This window comes from Engraulis encrasicolus, chromosome 22, assembly GCF_034702125.1.
Source record: "Engraulis encrasicolus isolate BLACKSEA-1 chromosome 22, IST_EnEncr_1.0, whole genome shotgun sequence".
Taxonomy (NCBI): Eukaryota; Metazoa; Chordata; class Actinopteri; order Clupeiformes; family Engraulidae; genus Engraulis; species Engraulis encrasicolus.
The window spans coordinates 44,374,988-44,394,987 of NC_085878.1; the positions used below are offsets into that span (position 1 = coordinate 44,374,988).

Consider the following 20,000-nt stretch of genomic DNA (forward strand, 5'->3'; position numbering starts at 1 on the left):
CGTTGCAAAATGACGTAGGCCTATATCCATTTTGGAACATTTTGGGAAATTGACATTCTTGTATTGGGCATTGCATTGCATTCCATCACACAATGCATTTTACATCGCTTTAAAAAATATGTTGTCAAAATATTTGAAAGGCAAGAATTCACATGACAGTTGGACAGTTAATTCCAATAACAAATGGCAAAGTAAAAAAACGGCAAAGTAAAAAAAATGGCGCTTTGCTCATTTTGCAACAAAACTCTTGATTTGTCCTACAGAAGCCCGGCTGTGACCTGATCCTGGGCTCCACGCAGCAGGAGGACGCCTGCATGGTGTGTGGAGGTCACAACTCCACCTGCCTACACCACCGCAATGTCTATCAGGACAATGGACAAGGTGAGCATAGACTCACACACACACACACACACACACACACACACACACACACACACACACACACACTTGAGGCTACACCCTCTTGCGGCGGCATACAGTGTCTGGGCAACAGGTAAGAGTGTAAGAGTGCGATGCCTCTTGTCTTGTCATTCCTCTGTCATGTTCCTGGCTCAACTTCACTCCATTCCCGGAATGGAAGAAAGGAACAGGGGGAGAAAGAGAGATACGTAAAGATTAACAGAGAGAGAAAGAGAGAGAGAGAGAGAGAGAGAGAGAGAGAGAGAGAGAGAGAGAGAGAGAGAGAGAGAGAGAGAGTGTCATGTCTCTGAGCATTTTGAGACGGGTATCAAGGGGAGGTCAGCCCTGTAATCTTCTTTTGGAGCTTATAGCCTACACTCAATCACCCACCCACACACATATACATGCGCACACGCACACGCACACGCACACGCACACGCACACGCACACACACACACACACATACACGCTTACACACATACACACACGCACGCACACACACACACACACACACACACACACACACACACACACATACACACACACACACACACACACACAGAGTCTGTTTCTCTCTCTCTCTCACACACACACACACAATACAAACATCCGCGGGGTATACTGTGCTATACTTAGCTCTGGCCTTCTGCCATCGAATTCACCGGAATGATTCCAAGTCACAGCATTGTACCCCCTACAGCGCAGCACACTACCACAGGAGCCCACTCTGAAATGCTCACTCTTTGTCTATATAGTGACTTTTGGGAAGAGGGAGGAGAGGGGCGGCTAGGGGAGAGGGTTGGGGCTGTGGGGTTCTATTGTGCAGTTCCCTACACAGTGCAGTGTATATAGGCAACCAGGGAAGATTTGGGATGCATCTAGCGTGTCCTGGGTAACAGCAACAAAAAGAGGCCACAGAGAGAGAGAGAGAGAGAGAGAGAGAGAGAGAGAGAGAGAGAGAGAGAGTTATGATGTTAAGAACTGAACTGAACTCAACTGGAGACAAGACAAAAGGAGCAGGCACCAACACAGGTTTGGGGTGAAATGAGCAGAGATTCTTTATTATTGTCAGGTGAGGCTTAAATAGAGGTCACATGACCTGGCCTCAATCACAGTTGTTAATTGAGAGCACTCAGTTAGTCTAGGCCCTCAACGAGCATCAATCAACACCCCCACTTGTTCTCACATTTACAACAAGAAAAACAAAAACAAAGACATTTCAAGGAAAAACAAAAACATTGCAAAGAACAAAATTACATTTCAGTTCGGCAATCATCCAAACAGAAACCTGTAAAAGGCAAGAAGCTTCCCTTTTGTAGCTGGCTTTGTGAGTAGGTCAGCAACCATTAGATCTGTTGGGCAATATTCCAAAAACACATCTCCATTATTTACAGTAGATCTCACAAAATGGTATTTAATATCAATGTGCTTACATCTCTGCCGACTAACTGGATTCTTTGACAACGCAATTGTCCCCTGATTATCTTCATAGATCACCGGTACATCATAATTACAGTCAAGGTGTTTAAGCATTTGAGCAAGGTACAGACATTCCTGTGTAGTGGCAGCTAATGCCATGTACTCAGCCTCACATGTTGATAGCGCGACAGTTGGTTGCTTTTTGGTCTTCCAAGAAATCAAAGGACCATTCTTACATAGGCTAACACAATAACCAGATGTACTGCGTCGGTCAATTGCATCTCCTGCCCAATCTGCATCACTGTAAGCCACCAACTGTAACCCATCATCATGTTTCCTGTAACATAGCATCTTATCACTTGTGCCTTTCAGATATTTCAGTACGTGTTTCACAGTTGTCCACTGCTCTTCTGTTGGCGCACTGAAATATTGTGAAAGTTTACTCACAACAAAACTCAAATCCGGTCTAGTGCATGAACTGAGATAGATTAGGCTACCCACTGCTTCTCTGTATTTCCTGGGGTCACTCATCTTTTCATCACAATCACTGTAATTCAACTTCGACTCACAAGGTGTCGACCTGGGTTTACAGTCTTGCATGTCAAACCTTTCCAGCAATTTATCAACATAACTTTGCTGTGACATAGTCACAACTCCATCACATTGGTCAAATGTGATACCCAGAAAATTCTTCAGTCGGCCCAAATCTTTCATCTGGAATTTTTCAGTAAGCATTCTCTTGACACTTTTCATTGCTCTCTCATCACTGGCAGCAATAACCAAATCATCAACCCATATCAGTATTATCACTTTGTCATGTTCGGTTTCTCTTTTGTAAACACAATTATCAGCTGGATTTTGTTCAAAGTTGTTTTCACAAAGATAATCATGCAACATTCTGTTCCAGTTTCGTCCTGATTGCTTTAACCCATACAATGATTTCTCCAATTTACACACCACTTTCTCATTTGTCTGAGTTTTTACGTCATAGCCTTCTGGCTGTTCCATGTAAATTTCATAATCAATCGGTGCATGTAGGTAGGCAGTTTTAACATCCATCTGATGGAGTATCAAATCTTCTTGAGCAGCTTTCTGCATCAACACTCTCACACTTGTAAGGTTAGCAGTAGGAGAAAAGGTTTCTCCATAATCTACACCCATCTCTTGACTGTACCCTTTGGCAACATACCGGGCCTTGTACTTGTCAGATCCATCAGCATTGGTTTTGATAGCATACACCCATCTACCCCCCACTGCCCTCTTGCCTTCAGGTAAAGTGGTTAGAGTAAATGTGTTGTTATCCTTCAATGATTTCATCTCCTCATCCATTGCATCAACCCACTCTTTTGAATTGGATGAAGTCACAGCTTCTCTGAATGTCTGGGGTACATTACATACCATCCTGTAGCAATAATCAATGCTGATCTGTGCATGATCACTCCGCTCACCATAAAAATCTGGCCTCCTTCTCTCTCTAACAGGATACCTCCTCTCTTCACTTAAGGTGTCTGGAGAATGTGGTTCTGTTTTCATCACAGGTGGCGGTGGACTTGTCTGGCTGCTGTCTGGGATGTCAAGCAACTTTGGGTTGTCTGGGTCAGATCTGGTTGTGCTGTACTGCACACCAACATCATCGTCATCAGTCATGTCATCAGTCATCTCTCCATCAACTTTGGTCATAAACCTCACCAGTCTATGCTTTTTCACTTTTCGGTTGTCAGGATTGTAGACCATATAGGCTGGGCTGTTCTTATCATAGCCCACGAAGATGCCTTTGTCAGACCTTGAGTCTAGCTTCTTCCTGTCCTGCCTATATGCATAACACACAGTACCAAATTTCTGCATTCTGGATAAATTTGGTCTCCTTCCTGTCAGCATGAAGTAAGGTGTCTGTTTGGTGCGGTTGTTGAAACATCTATTTCTAATCACTGCTGCTGTCTGAACTGCATATGGCCATAACTCCTTCGGTAGCTGGCTTTCCAAGAGCATGCACCTAGCCATTTCAAACAGTGTTCTCCAGTTGCGCTCAGCAGTGCCATTTTGGTGTGGTGAGTATGGTGCTGATGTTTCATGTCTAATTCGGTTTTGGCGAAGAAGTGTTTGGTAACCCTGTCCAGTAAACTCCGTACCATTGTCAGATCTGATGCAAGTAACCTTCCCGTATGGGGCTATATCAGCTAGAAACCTTTGGGTTGCATCCACTGTATCACTTTTATTTTTCAGGAAGTACACGAACACAGCACTGGAATAATCATCAGTAAAGGAAAGTGTGTACCTATACCCATCTTTGGACACTGGATCAATGGGACCGGCTAAGTCAGTATGTACCAACTCCAAAGCTGACTTGGCCCTCACATCAGGCTTCCTGTTCCTGCTCTGAGTGAATTTTCCCTCAACACACACTTCACATTGCAAAGACTTGGGTGTTTCACCCTTGATTGTCATACCATCAACCACACTCTGTAATTTCTGGACATCATTAAAGTTGCAGTGTCCCAAAATCTCATGCCACGTCTTAAGGTCATGGTAACTCATGCATTGGTCATCACAGTCATTGTTCACAGGCACAGTAGGCAAATAGAACAACCTGTTATATTCATGAATGAGAAAACGTGTACCGTCTTTGTACTGCAGAACATCTTCACCCTCCTTGAAGATCACCGTGGCCCCACTGGAAGTTGCAGCTCTCACAGAGAAAATGTCCTGGGGATAGGAAGGAATGTACAGCGCCTGCTTCAATGTAGCGCTGATGTGCCTTCCTTTGCTGTCCACCAGACACACTTCAGCTTCTCCTCTGCGCTCTGCGACCCCCTTACACCGTGTGCCGTCAGCCAGCTCCACACAGTGCGTCTCGGCCTGGAACCTTTCGTCGAAGCTCTTGAACCTGGCCAGGTCGGTGATGATGTGTGATGTTGCACCGGTGTCCACCATTAACCCCTTTCTGGTGACACCACTCCCTGGCCGACGATCACTGCTCTCCAGCATGAAGGCGAAGGTGTTGTCCGTCTCCTCGCTCACCCCTCGCGCATTGTCCTGCCGCTGCTGTCGCCGTCCTCCTCGCCATGTGGTACTCTTCCCCGGGCTGTACCGCTGTGGAACACGACACCGTCTTGCTATGTGCCCTCTCTGGCCGCAACGGTAGCATTCGATGTCACTGCTCTCCGTGCTCTGCACCCTTGCGCCCACTGGACCACTGGACTTCTTTGGATGTGACCGGGCCCCCATCACGTTGTCGTCAGGTGCAGCTGTGCGCATCCCCTCTGTGTTCTCATAGCTGCGCAACTTTGTCTTGAAATCAGCAAAACTGAGAGTATCATCACTTTGGGTCACAAAAATGGAGAAGGGCTTGAAAGATTCAGGCAGCCCCTTCAGAACCATGGCAACTAATAGTCCATCACTTAACGCCTCTCCAGCACTCCTCAGTGCAGTGATTGAGGTCTCTGCACGTATGACATAATCAGTCACACTCTCAGTGCTTAACTTTTGCAGGGAGGTAAGTGTTAAGAACTGAACTGAACTCAACTGGAGACAAGACAAAAGGAGCAGGCACCAACACAGGTTTGGGGTGAAATGAGCAGAGATTCTTTATTATTGTCAGGTGAGGCTTAAATAGAGGTCACATGACCTGGCCTCAATCACAGTTGTTAATTGAGAGCACTCAGTTAGTCTAGGCCCTCAACGAGCATCAATCAACACCCCCACTTGTTCTCACATTTACAACAAGAAAAACAAAAACAAAGACATTTCAAGGAAAAACAAAAACATTGCAAAGAACAAAATTACATTTCAGTTCGGCAATCATCCAAACAGAAACCTGTAAAAGGCAAGAAGCTTCCCTTTTGTAGCTGGCTTTGTGAGTAGGTCAGCAACCATTAGATCTGTTGGGCAATATTCCAAAAACACATCTCCATTATTTACAGTAGATCTCACAAAATGGTATTTAATATCAATGTGCTTACATCTCTGCCGACTAACTGGATTCTTTGACAACGCAATTGTCCCCTGATTATCTTCATAGATCACCGGTACATCATAATTACAGTCAAGGTGTTTAAGCATTTGAGCAAGGTACAGACATTCCTGTGTAGTGGCAGCTAATGCCATGTACTCAGCCTCACATGTTGATAGCGCGACAGTTGGTTGCTTTTTGGTCTTCCAAGAAATCAAAGGACCATTCTTACATAGGCTAACACAATAACCAGATGTACTGCGTCGGTCAATTGCATCTCCTGCCCAATCTGCATCACTGTAAGCCACCAACTGTAACCCATCATCATGTTTCCTGTAACATAGCATCTTATCACTTGTGCCTTTCAGATATTTCAGTACGTGTTTCACAGTTGTCCACTGCTCTTCTGTTGGCGCACTGAAATATTGTGAAAGTTTACTCACAACAAAACTCAAATCCGGTCTAGTGCATGAACTGAGATAGATTAGGCTACCCACTGCTTCTCTGTATTTCCTGGGGTCACTCATCTTTTCATCACAATCACTGTAATTCAACTTCGACTCACAAGGTGTCGACCTGGGTTTACAGTCTTGCATGTCAAACCTTTCCAGCAATTTATCAACATAACTTTGCTGTGACATAGTCACAACTCCATCACATTGGTCAAATGTGATACCCAGAAAATTCTTCAGTCGGCCCAAATCTTTCATCTGGAATTTTTCAGTAAGCATTCTCTTGACACTTTTCATTGCTCTCTCATCACTGGCAGCAATAACCAAATCATCAACCCATATCAGTATTATCACTTTGTCATGTTCGGTTTCTCTTTTGTAAACACAATTATCAGCTGGATTTTGTTCAAAGTTGTTTTCACAAAGATAATCATGCAACATTCTGTTCCAGTTTCGTCCTGATTGCTTTAACCCATACAATGATTTCTCCAATTTACACACCACTTTCTCATTTGTCTGAGTTTTTACGTCATAGCCTTCTGGCTGTTCCATGTAAATTTCATAATCAATCGGTGCATGTAGGTAGGCAGTTTTAACATCCATCTGATGGAGTATCAAATCTTCTTGAGCAGCTTTCTGCATCAACACTCTCACACTTGTAAGGTTAGCAGTAGGAGAAAAGGTTTCTCCATAATCTACACCCATCTCTTGACTGTACCCTTTGGCAACATACCGGGCCTTGTACTTGTCAGATCCATCAGCATTGGTTTTGATAGCATACACCCATCTACCCCCCACTGCCCTCTTGCCCTCAGGTAAAGTGGTTAGAGTAAATGTGTTGTTATCCTTCAATGATTTCATCTCCTCATCCATTGCATCAACCCACTCTTTTGAATTGGATGAAGTCACAGCTTCTCTGAATGTCTGGGGTACATTACATACCATCCTGTAGCAATAATCAATGCTGATCTGTGCATGATCACTCTGCTCACCATAAAAATCTGGCCTCCTTCTCTCTCTAACAGGATACCTCCTCTCTTCACTTAAGGTGTCTGAAGAATGTGGTTCTGCTTTCATCACAGGTGGCGGTGGACTTGTCTGGCTACTGTCTGGGATGTCAAGCAACTTTGGGTTGTCTGGGTCAGATCTGGTTGTGCTGTACTGCACACCAACATCATCGTCATCAGTCATGTCATCAGTCATCTCTCCATCAACTTTGGTCATAAACCTCACCAGTCTATGCTTTTTCACTTTTCGGTTGTCAGGATTGTAGACCATATAGGCTGGGCTGTTCTTATCATAGCCCACGAAGATGCCTTTGTCAGACCTTGAGTCTAGCTTCTTCCTGTCCTGCCTATATGCATAACACACAGTACCAAATTTCTGCATTCTGGATAAATTTGGTCTCCTTCCTGTCAGCATGAAGTAAGGTGTCTGTTTGGTGCGGTTGTTGAAACATCTATTTCTAATCACTGCTGCTGTCTGAACTGCATATGGCCATAACTCCTTCGGTAGCTGGCTTTCCAAGAGCATGCACCTAGCCATGTCAAACAGTGTTCTCCAGTTGCGCTCAGCAGTGCCATTTTGGTGTGGTGAGTATGGTGCTGATGTTTCATGTCTAATTCGGTTTTGGCGAAGAAGTGTTTGGTAACCCTGTCCAGTAAACTCCGTACCATTGTCAGATCTGATGCAAGTAACCTTCCCGTATGGGGCTATATCAGCTAGAAACCTTTGGGTTGCATCCACTGTATCACTTTTATTTTTCAGGAAGTACACGAACACAGCACTGGAATAATCATCAGTAAAGGAAAGTGTGTACCTATACCCATCTTTGGACACTGGATCAATGGGACCGGCTAAGTCAGTATGTACCAACTCCAAAGCTGACTTGGCCCTCACATCAGGCTTCCTGTTCCTGCTCTGAGTGAATTTTCCCTCAACACACACTTCACATTGCAAAGACTTGGGTGTTTCACCCTTGATTGTCATACCATCAACCACACTCTGTAATTTCTGGACATCATTAAAGTTGCAGTGTCCCAAAATCTCATGCCACGTCTTAAGGTCATGGCAACTCATGCATTGGTCATCACAGTCATTGTTCACAGGCACAGTAGGCAAATAGAACAACCTGTTATGTTCATGAATGAGAAAACGTGTACCGTCTTTGTACTGCAGAACATCTTCACCCTCCTTGAAGATCACCGTGGCCCCACTGGAAGTTGCAGCTCTCACAGAGAAAATGTCCTGGGGATAGGAAGGAATGTACAGCGCCTGCTTCAATGTAGCGCTGATGTGCCTTCCTTTGCTGTCCACCAGACACACTTCAGCTTCTCCTCTGCGCTCTGCGACCCCCTTACACCGTGTGCCGTCAGCCAGCTCCACACAGTGCGTCTCGGCCTGGAACCTTTCGTCGAAGCTCTTGAACCTGGCCAGGTCGGTGATGATGTGTGATGTTGCACCGGTGTCCACCATTAACCCCTTTCTGGTGACACCACTCCCTGGCCGACGATCACTGCTCTCCAGCATGAAGGCGAAGGTGTTGTCCGTCTCCTCGCTCACCCCTCGCGCATTGTCCTGCCGCTGCTGTCGCCGTCCTCCTCGCCATGTGGTACTCTTCCCCGGGCTGTACCGCTGTGGAACACGACACCGTCTTGCTATGTGCCCTCTCTGGCCGCAACGGTAGCATTCGATGTCACTGCTCTCCGTGCTCTGCACCCTTGCGCCCACTGGACCACTGGACTTCTTTGGATGTGACCGGGCCCCCATCACGTTGTCGTCAGGTGCAGCTGTGCGCATCCCCTCTGTGTTCTCATAGCTGCGCAACTTTGTCTTGAAATCAGCAAAACTGAGAGTATCATCACTTTGGGTCACAAAAATGGAGAAGGGCTTGAAAGATTCAGGCAGCCCCTTCAGAACCATGGCAACTAATAGTCCATCACTTAACGCCTCTCCAGCACTCCTCAGTGCAGTGATTGAGGTCTCTGCACGTATGACATAATCAGTCACACTCTCAGTGCTTAACTTTTGCAGGGAGGTAAGTTCTGTGTACAGACTCACGATACGGGGCTTACCCGTGCCAGCATAATAGTCTCTCAGGATTTTAAGTGCTCCACGTCCATCATCTGCTGCCTCTCGCATGACCAGGGACAAACTTTTGTCATCGAGAAACTGGATCAGCTCAGCATATGCCTCTGCATTCTTTGCAGCATCTTCAGCCAGTGCAGCTGCTTCCGCACCAGCAGCAGGCCCTTGCAGAATTGTATTCTTCAACTTCTGTATATGAAGATGGCCCAAAAACTTTGTCTCCCACAGTTCATAGTTCTTTTCATCTCCGTCGAACACCAACCGAGACCAACGAGAATTTGTTCTTTCACTCATTTTGCCAATGCTAAGACAAATTCAAACGGTCATAAACTTAAGCGCAGGGCAGCGCATTCTGGGCCCATAACCTGTTAAGAACTGAACTGAACTCAACTGGAGACAAGACAAAAGGAGCAGGCACCAACACAGGTTTGGGGTGAAATGAGCAGAGATTCTTTATTATTGTCAGGTGAGGCTTAAATAGAGGTCACATGACCTGGCCTCAATCACAGTTGTTAATTGAGAGCACTCAGTTAGTCTAGGCCCTCAACGAGCATCAATCAACAGCAGTACACTACCACAGGAGCCCACTCTGAAATGCTCACTCTTTGTCTATATAGTGACTTTTGGGAAGAGGGAGGAGAGGGGCGGCTAGGGGAGAGGGTTGGGGCTGTGGGGTTCTATTGTGCAGTTCCCTACACAGTGCAGTGTATATAGGCAACCAGGGAAGATTTGGGATGCATCTAGCGTGTCCTGGGTAACAGCAACAAAAAGAGGCCACAGAGAGAGAGAGAGAGAGAGAGAGAGAGAGAGAGAGAGAGAGAGAGAGAGAGAGAGAGAGAGAGAGAGAGAGAGAGAGAGAGAGAGGCAGACAGACAGACAGACAGACAGACAGACAGACAGACAGACAGACAGACAGACATGTGTATGCATATCTGTACAGAGAGGAAGACAAGGGGGAGAGACAGAGAGACTAGGAGGAAGCAAGGCCAAGGAAGAGGCAGATAGACAACGATGGGGAAGGGCTGAGCGAGAGGCAGATAAGGATAAAGTAGTCAGAGCAACAGACAGAGAAAGGATAGAGAGAAGGGGGTAGGTAGGAGAGAAAGTGAAAGAAAGAGAGAGATGGAGAGGAAGAACACAAGAGAGTAGAGGCTGGTGTGAAAGGAATAATACTTGTAGAGGCGCATCGGTGTGTGTGTGTGTGTGTGTGTGTGTGTGTGTGTGTGTGTGTGTGTGTGTGTGTGTGTGTGTGTGTGTGTGTGTGTGTGAGTGTGTGTGTGGATGTGGATGTGGCCTGTGGCTATCTGTGCTCTCTGTGGCTGTGTGTAACGCTGCATGTCTGGGGCGAAAAAAAGACGAGGACAATTCAGGCAGAGAAAAACAGAGATAATGCTACCTTTGTTTGGGTGTGTGACGGGACCTTTGAGCACTGTGGATTCCTCCAACACTCACCGCTGCCCACACATGAGAGAGAGAGAGAGAGAGAGAGAGAGAGAGAGAGAGAGAGAGAGAGAGAGAGAGAGAGAGAGAGAGAGAGAGAGACTGACAGTATAGCTGACTCCAGGAATATGTACCTTGTGAATGGCTTCAATCATGGCTTAAAAGCATAAAAAATCTGCAAAGTGTTTGACATCATATTTACAACTCCTAACTCCTATTTTCCTAAAGTTCTAATCAAATATATGTCATGGTGGTCCTCATTGGATTAAATAAATATGTTTAATTACTGTTATTGAACAGTAGTGTATACAATTAAATGTATTACCCGACCTAGGTACAAGGTCAAAAGGCAAAGTGTCAAGTAGTTTAAATTTAAGTTTCAGATTGGAAACGATACCGGTAATTATGAATAGAGAATTGAAATGTTTGCTTTGATTTTTTTCCGCACAGATTGCAATTGTCTAGGCTTATTTACCAAACACAGATTCATTAAATCAAGCAGCATTTTGTGTGGCCTCTGCTGTCCTTGTGAAAAGACAAACGTAGGAGATATGTTTGAGCAATGCGATGGGGAATTCTCATGGCAGTCCATCATATCCGATAATTGTGCTTGGCACTGGAGAGTGGGAGAGGGAGCTTTGGTTTGTTGTTTGGGCCACTTCATGCAGCTGTGGAGACTGATTCAGGGATAGACAATTGGAGATGTTCCCAATGGCATGTGTTGTAAACATGGACATGATGAAGTGTGGTGTAAGCAAAGATAATGTGGTGTGACTGTGGAGTGTTATAGCCTACTGTAAGCTGCATTGTAGGCGTAGTATTTTCAGTATTAGGGAGTGAAAAAAAGAAGTGGCTAAGACTCTTTTTTCCCTCCTTTTCCTGACATTTGAGAGGTGCAGTTCCATTGACTGTCCACAACAGCCTTTGCAAATCCTGTCATATATTGTCATTTATCCAGTTGTATCCATCCAGTCTTTTTTCATTCAGGTTTTGGCTTCAACATCACCTCACACAACATGTACAAAGGGGAAAGTGTTATCTAATTGGCTCTTGAGCTGAAACAAGCAACCTTTTTGCTGTGATACAAGAGCCGGTGGCTTAATCCCATCAGCTGTGATAATGGTCTGCATCGCCTGTCAGATCAGTAGAAGTGAGATTGGGCCTTGTGTGGGACATAGTGGCACCAGTGGGATGCATAAAGACCTCTGACTACAGATCAGATAGTAAAGACGAAACACTACACTCAGCTTTCACATCAAAAGTCCCTGTTGCTGCACCTTTTGTGATGCCAACTTAAGTTTTAACATACCGTGTGAAAAAAAAGAATCAGCAGTTTACAATTCCACTCAATGTCTCTCATTCTTTCTCTTTCTGAATATATTTTTTTCTCTCCTCTCATTCTTTTGTCCTTTTTTTATCTTCTCTTTTCCCTCTCTCTCTCTCTCTCTCTCTGTCTCCCTCCCTTCTCTCCATGTCTTTCTATATATCTTTCTCTCTCTCCTGCTTACTCTCTCCATCTTCCTTCCATCCCCCTCCATTCTCCATCTCTTTTTCTCTATCCCTCCCTCTTTCTCCCTGTGTCTCTCTCTCCCTCCCTCCGTCCATCTCCCTCTCCCTCCCTCCAGATGGGCCGTTCGGGTACAACGAGGTCACCATGATCCCGGCTGGCGCCACGCACATCAGGGTGACGGACAACAGCAGGAACTATCTGGGTAGGTCCAGTAACTAACATAGCGGGCGGGCAGCACCCACAGTTCTCCTCCCTCCGCCCGCTACCAAGGCAGGGAAACAAACACCTGTCAAGGGTTCCTTAGGCTCTCACCTGCATTATTCAACAGGCCCAAACGGGATACGTGTGGGTACAGGTGAAACATGTGTGTGTGTGTGTGTGTGTGTGTGTGTGTGTGTGTGTGTGTGTGTGTGTGTGTGTGTGTGTGTGTGTGTGTGTGTGAATGTGTGTGTGTGTGTGTGTGTGTGTGTGTGTGTGTGTGTGCGTGTGTGTGTGTGTTTATGAGTGAGAGAAAGAGAGAGAGAGAGATAGAGAGAGAGAGAGAGAGAGAGAGAGAGAGAGAGAGAGAGAGAGAGAGAGAGAAAGACAGAAAGAAAGAAAGAAAGAAAGAAAGAAAGAAAGAAAGAAAGAAAGAATGAAAGAATGAAAGAAAGTGTGAGCGTGTTTGTACATTTCAGATGATAGAGAGGGAGTTGGGCCGACAGGGCATTGAGTGACTCACCTGAAATGGAGGGATATGCTTTGCCGTGCTTGCCACTGAAAACGAGAGGGCACCATGCAGGCGATACAGTTTCTCCTGGCCAATTATTGTGTTCTGTGTTTTTTTCACCTCAGACAACAGAAGAGATGTTGATCTCCAGCTTCATATTACCTCACAGTTGACTCAGTGTCAGTCAGGGAGAATGGAGTAACTGGAGTGAATGTTTGCTGACTTTTGAGTGCTATTTTACCACCTTGTCCTCATGTGAAACTCTGGTGTGTATGCCGTGTGTGTGTGTGTGTGTGTGTGTGTGTGTGTGTGTGTGTGTGTGTGTGTGTGTGTGTGTGTGTGTGTGTGTGTGTGTGTGTGTGTGTGTGTGTGTGTGTGTGTGTGTGTGTGTGTGTGTGTGTGTGTGGTTGGGTGTGGTGTTTGTCTCAATTTGTCTCTTTATTGTACAGTGCATGCGTGTGTGTGTGACTGGGTTACTGCTTAGGTGAATAATATGCACTGTAGGCACTCTGTGTGTGTGTGCGCGCATGTGTGTGTGTGCATGGCTTGTGTGTGTGCATGCATGCGTGTGTGTGTGTGATGGCGAACACACTGATAAATTGGACAGAGTAACCTCCTCAAGGCCATATTTGTTTTCAAAACAACTGAAGAAAAAATAAAACACATCGGTGTGGCCTTCACAGGATGAATGAATAAAACATGCCCATGCAAACGGCAAGAACAGAAAACCCACAAGGGATAAAGAGTTATTTACTCTAGCAATAAAATACTTCCCAATGGAAAATCCATCAGACTAACAACATTTTCCATGACAATGTAACAGTCAGGCAGGCGGCACCTGTCTGAGTTCTTTGTGTGGGTGACACTGAAGTTGGTTGAATTCTGGTCCAATTTTTTCCCTTAAATTTGTGTTGATTTATTTACTCAGGGACTATGAATGTGTGACATAACACCTCCCTAAGGCACACATTCTTGGAAGCACCTCCCAGGGTGTTGTCCTGAAGTCAGATTGAGGCCTGTTTGGCAAAGTCATAGCTATGCACTGATTGCAAATTCTGGTCCAAATCCTTTCCATGTTTGGTTGAACAATGCACTTCAGTGGAAAAAGTTGTGTTCCAACAATGCTCTTTTGGGAAAAGTTGTGTCCCAAAAGCTGTGAAGCTCACAATGCAAGCTAGACTTCTTGTCAGCTACTTGTCATCTACATGGAGCCACCAGTCAGACTTTGTGGCAGCAGCATTGTTCCATCGAAAAACATGTGAATTTGCACAGCAAAGCAAAGCAAAACATGCAATGTCAACACACCATGACAGGAATGTATTTAATAGTTCAGCCATTAAGACTCATTAAGAGGAAATCGTTTTAAACAATTTAATATTAACATAGTTGACAATGGAATTGGCATAAGGTAGACAGTCTTTGGTGTAGGTCCAATCATCAGCCCGGGTCTTGCGCCAGCGGATCCAGCAGAGTCTGCCGTGGCCATGCAGTAGGAACTGGACCTTTAACCCCCCGGACAGGTAGACTGGTCCAACCTGGTGGTGGTGGGGATGGAGGAGGAGATTTCAGACTCGCCATACCTAGGCCAGCAAGAGAGGAGAGAAAGACATGTCACTATAAAGGAAATGGCGGCCGCTGATTGGCTCTGCAAAATGCACACGTGACTTGAGTCTTCCTGGCAGAACTAACGCAGGCTACATATCTTATGTACTGTATGGGTTGTCCTCCTCAGCTCTGCAAAATGGCCGCTCTCAGTTTGTCATCAACGGCAACTGGAAGATCAACACGCCAGGAGAGTACAGCGTGGCCGGCACCAAACTGCTCTACAAGCGCTCTGCTGACACCTGGGAGAGCTTTGAGGTTTCCGGGCCAACCAAGGAGGACCTACACATTATGGTGAGGAGGACACATGTACAGTAGAACATAAACAACATCCTTTTCCACGTTCTAAATGTCAATAGGGTAGAAGATTAGCAACTCCTTCTCATCCTTAGTCATTCTCTATTGTCTTCTTCATTTATTCACTCAATCTTTGCTATCTGCATTTTCTTTCATTCTCTGTCTGTCTCTATCCTTCTTACTCATGTCACTTGATCAATTTCACATTACATATTGCACTCTTGAAACCTATTTACAAACATACATGTATTTGAAATGTTAAAATGTAATTCTCTTTACTCAGTTGTCAGTGGTAGTCTCATACTGTTCTTCTGCATGTGTGCAGGTTTTATCCACTGACAGGAACACAGGGATTGAGTATGAGTACTGGCTTCCTCCCGACCGCTACGCACTGTATCATGGGAGACGTAGTCCACTGTGGCAGCCCCACCATGCCGTCTACCCACCCTGGGACCATCCATCTCCCAGCACCACCACAACCACCACCACCACTACCACCACCACAACCAGGAGACCTCTTCCAGTCACACAGCCATACTGGGGTAACACAAGCAGCCTCATTATATGAACCATTCCACCAGTGGAACGCTTTACTATACATTGAAACTTTACTACTCTACTTTTACTAGAGCATTACACTATCACAACAATACACCAAGTCTTGAGTAATAAGTTACGATTTGGTTGTTGACATTCTGATAACAAACATGTAACAGGAGCCGTGTCTGAGCACATTTAAGCTTTCCTCACAATGGTTCCGACAAAGTGCTGCTCTGCGATCATTCAATTCTGTTGTTTTCAATACAACCTCACTCACTGTCTGTGAATGCTGCTGCCACTACTGGTTCATTATTAATTCAAGTCTATTTAGTCAGTCACTCAGTTAAATCCATTGTTTAATCCATTGATGCCTAAGACACCTGCAAAAAAGGGTGGTGAATGCCTGAGCTCTTTTTAAGAAAAGCTGCCCTCAGCCTATAAATATCTGAAGCAAGTTGCATTTAAATGCCAAGACCCTTATCTTTCATTAGATTGTGTCCATTCATCTCAAACAAACAGAGATTTTTAATAAAGTTGTCTCAAATCTCATGAGCATGAATGTTGCGTAATGCAGCTCCAGGCGCCAGGGCCAATGTTGCGCAAAGCAATATCAGGCATCAATGAGTGAATCCACTGGCTACTGTATGATTACTGCATAAGCTACAGTGTATGGGGCAACAGAAATAGTGAAATTTTAACGTGCTCCGCAGTGCTTTCAGAAACGGTGTGCAGATGCCCTTACTTAGTCAGGTCTGACCTTGAGAAGCTACATGAATGAGGGCATGACACAATGATGAAATGTCTCGGGTGTGAAAGTACACATACGTACACTACTTCACTCTCCCTCTTTCACACACCCTCAGCCAGAACCAAACACACATACACAAAAGGACTGTATTTGCTTAAATAGACTAAACACACAGGCAATCTATTTTTAGCGACACATGAAGTCATTGAACCCTCATCCTCGCTCAAAAAAGCACTCTGCTCTGATAAGTCACTGTGGAACACGTGTTACCTGACATCAAGTGAGAGCACATGATGATTACGGACAACATTTCAGTCACCTCTCACACCTCTCGCCCTGTCCCATATCTCCACATGGCTCATTCATATACTACACCACCTATTGATAACATTGTCCTACAGCTCAGAGAAGCTGACAGGTGGGAGGCAAAGGGGTCAGGTGCAGAATAGCGTCCCCATTACCACGGGTGTCGTAAAGGGTGACTGAGTCACCAGGGCCCTATGTGTATAGGGGGGCCCCACACAGTCCGATTTATGTAGATATATGGCTGGGGGGGGACTCCTATTGTACATAGGGCCCAAACTTTGCTGCTATGCCCCTGCCCATTACATTGTATTTATTGAGTGGGAGGGCCTTTCAGCTGACTTGGGGCACGACAAAGCTGTCAGAACTGCCTGCTGAGGCTGTTATCTGGGTTTCTGTCACACGACCCATTGACACTCCTTTTATGTAGGGCCTACATTGTAGGCATAGGTACTGTATGTATGTGCTGTCCTCAATCACTAGGTCTGTAGGTGATAACATGAGTTGTGTCAGAGGATAGGGTGTGGTAACTAATACATCAGGCTACTTGATGTGAAGTCAGTGGAGGACTCTCATTGTTCTTCTTTTCTTTTCTGTTTTAAGTTTTACACCAAAGACATGAGATCAGTATTGGCTGTTCAGAAGATATTGAGGCTATGATATCATTTACTGCTCTATTAATTAACTGACTCTATTGACAAAATTGACATCATAACAATTGTGCTACATGTATGACTGAAACTTTGTTTGTGTGTGTGTGTGTGTGTGTGTGTGTGTGTGTGTGTGTGTGTGTGTGTGTGTGTGTGTGTGTGTGTGTGTGTCTGTGTGTGTGTGTGTGTGTGTGTGTGTGTGTGTGTGTGTGTGTGTGTGTGTGTGTGTCGTGTGTGTTGTTATGTGTTGCTTAAATATACTTCATTACCCATAATGCAACAGGCAGTAGGTTACCTCAGGGACCATGTAACAAGATAGGGAGTTCTTCGATAAAGTCTCAGCATAAACCCACGCGACCGTGTGTGTCTTTTCATTAATGCACTACACGGCATAACATGGTGTCAGATAGTGAAAAACTTTAAAAGATAAGAAAGAAGATGAGTTTCGGTGACGAGTGAGAAAGTTTTGAGCCGTGAGGTCGCGTCTAAAAGCCCAAAAACGAGATGTGCAATGCTAGCGGCAGAGGAGAACAGCAGCAGCACTAGCGGCGAGGAAAGCCAGGGAGAACTCGGCGAACACAGAGAAGAAGTGCCGCCAGAGCCAGTGGCACAACCACCGCAAAATTCGTCGGCTGTACGGACGGAAAGGAGACCCACTCCAGTCATGGATAAGCTAAGTCCACCCTCACCCATGCAGTTTAGTGGAAATCTCGCAGATAATTGGAAAAGATTCAAGCAGAGATTTGAAATATATCTAGCTGCTAGCGGAGCAGGACAAGGGGATGAGAAATTGCAAGCTCAAATCTTTCTACACGTAATTGGGGAAGATGCGTTGGATATCTATAACAGTTTCCAAATTGCAGCTGCTGATCTGAAACTACCTGCGTTGTTAAAGAAATTTGAAGAGTACTTTGTGCCTACCAAAAACATAACGTTTGAGAGATACAAGTTCTTTTCCTGTGACCAAAAGCCTGGCAATGCTTTCGATCTGTACCTGGCAGAATTGTATACTTTAAGCAAGACATGCGATTTCGGTGCACTGAGAGATTCACTAATAAAGGATCGCATTGTTTGTGGAATTAAAGATAATGGCCTGAGAGAGAGATTGCTAAGAGAGAAAGATCTGACTTTGGATAAAGCAGTAGACCTGTGCAGAGCATCACAATGCTCACGCGAGCAAGTCAAAGAGTTGGCTAAAACAGAAATGGCGGCGGTGCATGCAGTAAGAACAAAAGAGCAGCACAAGAAGCGCCAAAATAAACAAAATAAAGACAAAATGGAGAATGGAAGTTGTCAGAAATGTGGAGGCAGTCACGCGCCAAGGGCATGTCCAGCTTATGGGAAATTATGCAATAATTGTGGAAAGAGAAACCATTATGCAAAATGCTGCACAGCCGACACTAAGAAAAAAGTGCATACAGTGGACGAGGAACCAGATGAGTTTTTCGTAGATGTAGTGCAGGCATCCCATGCTGAAAAAGAAGAATGGATTGTCCCAGTGACTGTAAATGAGACAATAATTCCATTTAAATTGGATACTGGAGCACAAGTGAACTTGTTGTCATTTGCTGATTACAAAACGCTGAAAATAAAAAGCAAGATACATCCAGTGAAAATGAAAGTGACAGGCTACACCGGAGAAAGTGTGCCCGTTAAAGGCAGCTGCATAGCTACATTTAAACACAAAAGCCAGATGTTAAAGGCACAGTTGCTGATTGTTGAAAAGAAAGTGCAACCAATTCTTGGTGTAACAGCATGTGAAAAACTCAATCTAGTGAGAAGAGTGTTCATGGTGGCGTCTCAGACAGCAGACAAACAGAACACAGACACAGACAAGAGTGATCAAGACACTTTAATGACAGAGTTCAAGGATGTCTTCGAGGGCTAGGCTGCTTACCAGGTGAACACAAATACACGTGGATGACACAGTAGCACCAGTAGTTCACGCATGCCGAAAGGTTCCGTTTGCACTCAGAGAAAAATTGAAAGAAGAATTAGCAAGAATGGAAAAGCTGAATGTCATACAGAAAATCAACGAACCGACAGATTGGGTTAGTTCCCTTGTCATTGTACAAAAGAAAAATGGTGCATTACGCATATGTCTGGATCCCAGAGATCTGAATAAAGCAGTCAAACGAGAGCATTTCAAGTTGCCAACCCGTGAGGAGATTATGTCTCAGTTCGCAGGAGCCAAGTGGTTCAGTAAACTCGATGCGTCTTCGGGGTTTTGGCAGATGAAGCTCGACGATGCTAGTTCAAGACTCTGTACATTCAACACGCCAGAAGGAAGATACAGATTCCTCCGTCTTCCATATGGTATCCTATCTGCTCCAGAGGTCTATCACAAGACTATTCACACAATATTCGAGCACATTCCAGGAGTCACAACCATGATGGATGACGTGATCGTGTGGGGATCCACAAAAGAGGAACATGACACAAGGCTACGACAAGTGCTTGAGCGTACAAGAAGTGTCAATCTGAAGCTAAACAGAGACAAATGTGAATTTGCAGTCAAGTCACTGACGTTCATCGGAGATGTTGTGTCAGAGAAAGGGGTGAGTCCTGATCCGAGGAAGACTTCAGCCATAGCAAATATGGAGAGGCCCCAGAACAAGGATGAGGTGAGGCGGTTCTTAGGAATGGTCACTCACCTAGCCAAGTTTATACCCCAGCTGTCTGCCATTTCGGCTCCACTCAGGATGCTGCTGGAGCAGAAAAATGAGTGGATGTGGCTAAAGCAGCAAGAGGAGTGCTTTCAGAACCTGAAAAAGATACTCATCTCAGAGCCAGTGCTTAGGTTCTACGATCCCAAACGAGAGACAAGAATCTCAGCAGATGCTTCGCAGTATGGCTTAGGAGCCGTCCTTCTACAGTTGCACGAGGAAACATGGC

At 45.1% G+C, this 20,000-nt stretch overlaps 1 protein-coding gene across 1 annotated transcript in view; it reads left to right on the forward strand.

The window, feature by feature from the left end:
• The window catches only part of adamtsl5 (ADAMTS like 5), a 56,056-nt gene that overhangs the window by 28,184 nt on the left and 7,872 nt on the right, over window positions 1-20,000 (forward strand). The window contains exons 8-11 of the mRNA XM_063187853.1: window positions 264-381; window positions 12,372-12,458; window positions 14,698-14,861; window positions 15,190-15,406. Coding sequence (XP_063043923.1) covers window positions 264-381; window positions 12,372-12,458; window positions 14,698-14,861; window positions 15,190-15,406 — 586 coding nt within the window. The remainder of the gene's footprint in view (window positions 1-263; window positions 382-12,371; window positions 12,459-14,697; window positions 14,862-15,189; window positions 15,407-20,000) is intronic.